This window comes from Rhincodon typus, unplaced genomic scaffold (assembly GCF_021869965.1).
Source record: "Rhincodon typus isolate 14 unplaced genomic scaffold, sRhiTyp1.1 hic_rhity00004271, whole genome shotgun sequence".
Classification (NCBI taxonomy): Eukaryota; Metazoa; Chordata; class Chondrichthyes; order Orectolobiformes; family Rhincodontidae; genus Rhincodon; species Rhincodon typus.
The window spans coordinates 9,149-13,387 of NW_025969909.1; the positions used below are offsets into that span (position 1 = coordinate 9,149).

General features: G+C 37.7%; 1 protein-coding gene across 1 annotated transcript in view; it reads right to left on the bottom strand.

Annotated features, from left to right (window-relative positions):
• The window catches only part of LOC125481913 (nardilysin-like), a gene marked incomplete at both ends in the record, with an annotated part of 9,031 nt that extends 5,993 nt beyond the window's left edge, over positions 1–3,038 (bottom strand). The window contains 3 exons of the mRNA XM_048593860.1: positions 1,821–1,940; positions 2,100–2,186; positions 2,915–3,038. Coding sequence (XP_048449817.1) covers positions 1,821–1,940; positions 2,100–2,186; positions 2,915–3,038 — 331 coding nt within the window. The remainder of the gene's footprint in view (positions 1–1,820; positions 1,941–2,099; positions 2,187–2,914) is intronic.
• Positions 3,039–4,239: the final 1,201 nt, after the last annotated feature.

The following is a 4,239-nucleotide window of genomic DNA, read 5'->3' on the forward strand; positions in this document are numbered from 1 at the left end:
GACCCTTCTTCAGAAAATTTCTGAAGAAGGGTCTAGGCCCGAAACGTCAGCTTTCCTGCTCCTCTGATGCTGCTTGGCCTGCTGTGTTCATCTAGCTCTACACCTTGTTATCTCAGAATCTAAAAACTATTAGTCCCTGGATTATTACCCGAAGCACAAGCAAATTGGCATCAAGTAAATAAAGAGATGGCTGTGTAGCTCAAAAGATTAATGTGGAAAACTGGGTTTTGATTCACAATGCACTGGCATGTACTGAACAAAGCAGGAGCTGCACTGCTGGTATAGTCTTCGCCTGAACAGTGCTGGGGCCAGTATTTGGGTGTGTTTTGTAAATCAGGCTGTAGAGACGCTTTGATCTATAGGGTGGGGTCGGACGTGAACACGTGAGAGGAGATGTGGTAAATCACAGGAAAAGAACAAGAAAATACAGCAGGGTAGCAATTTAGCTGATGATAACTACAGTGTGATAGGAAGTGACAGTGTACAAACTTTAGGAATGCATTAGCAGATCAGACCAAATGTTCCAGGAACTGTAAAAAGACAAAAAACTTAAAGGCTCTGTGTTGAATGCTTGCAGCATCACAAAATAAATGATTAGCACAGATAGAAATAAATATGTATGATTTTAGCCAACACAGGAATGGGTAACCAAATATAGGACCGGAATATTGAAAGGTACCTAACATCCCAAAATCATAGGAAGCCAGGAAAACGTAATGGGAATGGCTCTATTAATTAAGGATGTCAGTAATACAGTAGTGAGAAGTGACCTTAGCCCGGAAGGGCAAGATGTAGAATTGGCCACTATCAACATCCTGTGGACTATCATTAACCAGAAACTAACCTGGACCAGCTATATAAACACGGTGGCTATAACAGCAGGTCAGAGATTGGGAAATCTTCAGCAAGTAACTCACTCCATCTCCTAATGCCTGTCTATCATCAACAAGACAAGTCTGCAAATTGACGGAATACTCTCCACTTGTCTAGATGAGTGCAGTTCATACAACACTCAAGATGCTTGACAGCATTCAGGACAAAGCAGCACAGATGAGTGGCAGTCCATCCACCACTTTCAACATTCGCTTACCACCACTGACACACAGTGCACCAAAATGTTGCACTGAATTAAAAGATAACAGGTCACTGTGGGTGAAGTTTATACACCAATTAAATGGGACAGAGCATACAGGAAAAAGGTATTGCAATAATCATGGTAGACTGGTAGACTGGATGAACCAGAAAAGCAAACGTAGCCTAGTAAATGAGCTTATGAAGTGTATTTTGGGACAATTTCCTGGAGCAGTATGTTCTAAAGCCAACCACAGAATCATTGAATTCCTACAGTGTGGAAGCAGGCCATTCGGTCTATCAAGTCCACAGAGACTCTCTGAACTGCATCCCATCTCGAGACCCACGCCATCCCTGTAACTCTGGTCTCCCTTTCAAGAAGGAGATGTAGAGAACTTTTTCTTTTCTCAGAGGATTGTTAGACAGTGGAATTTTCTTCCCAGAAAACAGTGGAGGCTATGTTATTTAATTTATTCAAGCAGAATAGATAAGGGAATCTAGGGTTATACGAGGAGACAGGAAACTGGGTTTGAGACCACAACATCAGACTTCACCTCATTGAATTGTGGGGCAGACTCAAAGGACTGAATGGTGTAATCCTCCTCCTAAGTGCTATGTTCCTATACCTCAATAATAATCACTTGTTACAGGAAGGTAATCAGCCTTTTCGAATTGTAGAAGTACTTGAATTATTGCTGCCCCTTTCATTTACTGCAACTAAGGTAAAAAGAAGAAATCAGGTAATCTACCTTTAGGAATTTGAAACTTGGTATCCTTTTTGTACCACAGGCGACCATTTTTGTTATCTAAAATTTTCACTGGATACAGGGTATCAACACGATCAGACCTCTTCAGTGCAAAATCAGTTGCTGAAAAGAAGAGCCGCCATCAGTTTTATTATTGACTAAAAATATGAATTAATTAAATTAGCCTTACTAAATTTCTGCGGTTAAATTTTTTGCAAAAGATTTTATTTTGTGATTTTAGTTAGCTGTAAAACTAAATACAAACTTTAAGATATGGCTCACCTATGTACTTGTTTTCTTTTGGCAGATGAAGAGCACGATTTAACGGAAAGTCACCTGCCCATAAATCAGCCCAATACTTGTCAATGTCTGTCAGCAATAGAACAATGAAAAAAGTCCTGTTAAATAATAAAGTACCTAAAGAAAACTATTGTGATTTGTTTGACTCTACTTTAAGACAGGATAGAGATGATAATTGTTCATCTATGAGGAAACAGATAAAAGAAGAAATGGGCAAGAAGCTGGCTTTGTAAGTCACGGACAATGAGACCCAAAGATTATTTCAGAACAAACTGGCATGTATATAAATTGGTTCTTTAAATTTGTTAAAGTGTTGGCGTGTTTTCTCACCCACAGATAAGATATAATTAAATCAGTAATTTGATGTAATATTGAGAATATTTAGTCTCAAGTCAAGCATATATGCTAACTGGCAGGCAACGTGTTATCATATTTCACGGATACTATATCACTTTCAGGACCACAGTCAGGGTATGAAGGGCTACTGGATCAAATGGATACTGTAATACAATACTTCAAGTCAATGGCCTTCTGTACTTGCAATTATCTTGTGATCAAATGGAAAAATACACACAATTAGAAACTATTCTGCAAAACCATATTCTAAACGGATTGTTCTGCATAACACTCAACATTTCAAATCTACATTTATGCAAATCCAATGTCTTCAACCTCACGTACAATAAAAGAGGCCTGTCCATTCCCATCATGTTCATAATCTCTTAAAAGCACTGACTTCTTGCTCAGACACAGGACAACATATACCACAAAACTAATCCATTTATAGGTCACTTTACCTTCAACATTATATAAAGTCCCAAACCAGCGCTCTTTTAGTGTACACTTTTCTTTGTGGTTGGGTGAAAGGAGAATCATATTTGCTCTCTGTGGAGTGAGAAGGGAACATGCAGCAGCAATAACCTGTCAACAAAAATAAACAAATTTAAACAGAGAAAATCTACTTTGTCCTTGAAGTGATTGTTCACCTACATAGCAACATTACAGCGTTTGAACTAACCAAAGTGTTCTGGGATGTTCCCAGTGGTACAAGATGTTTCAGTTTCTTATTCCAATATTCAATAATTTATTAAAACATGATCACAAAAATTGTAGATTGTGTGCTCCATATATTTAGCTGAATTTTTAAATCACAATTAGAATATCAACACCCTGTAAATGTGTATAGGAACCATTAAACATCATTCTAAAACAAAATTGACAAATGCACTCAAACTTTTTCAAATGTCTGGAAGGCTCAGAATAGCAATCTGCACTTTGGAGGAGCAACGTCCTATGCCACCCAGTGACAAAATAGAGAGGTGTGATGCTCCGAAATCCACAGACTTGCGAATTTTAGCTGTACAGCCACTGGAAAACAACAAATACCAGCTACTTCTGTACCGTCAAGACAAAAAAAAGGAAGAAATATTAAATGGAAAATAAGAAAAAAAAAGAACTGCGGATGCTGAAAGTCAGAAACAAAAACTGAACCTGAAATGCTAGCCCTGATTTCTCTCCAAAGATACTACCAGACCTGCTGAGCCTTTGCAAATATTCAGTGGAATTCTTTTTAGTGGAAATACCACAGATTCCTGCTTCACACTAATCAGCTAATAACCTCAGCACAATCAAATACTGTTCATATTGCTTTACAATAGATTCTCAAATACAAGCTCCAACTTATAGCGCAAAGTTGCACTAAGGTAATTATTGGAGGACAATACAAAGCAAAATCATGCAACCTATAAACCTAAGAGCTTTTGCTTAACTAGTTTGTCAATAGAAGCTGAACAAGTCAGAGAATCATTGTTTGAAGGTAACTTCCACATCCTCTAAGACCTTTGTTCTCAAGAAAAAGTTAGCATTCGGCTAAAATATCTTTCTGAACAAATCTGTAAAAGGATTGGAGAATCATTGCTCTATACAAGTATAAATATTATAATTCATTTGAAAACTATTTCTAATGTTCCTGAAATTACTGTTGTTGGGAGGGTTGGAAAAAATGCCTCACCCATAGCACAGCAATGCTGAATTCAAAGTATATTTATCAGCAAATAAAAACCAAAAGAACTGCGGATGCTGTAAATCAGGAACAAAAACAAAGTTGCTGGAAAAGCTCAGC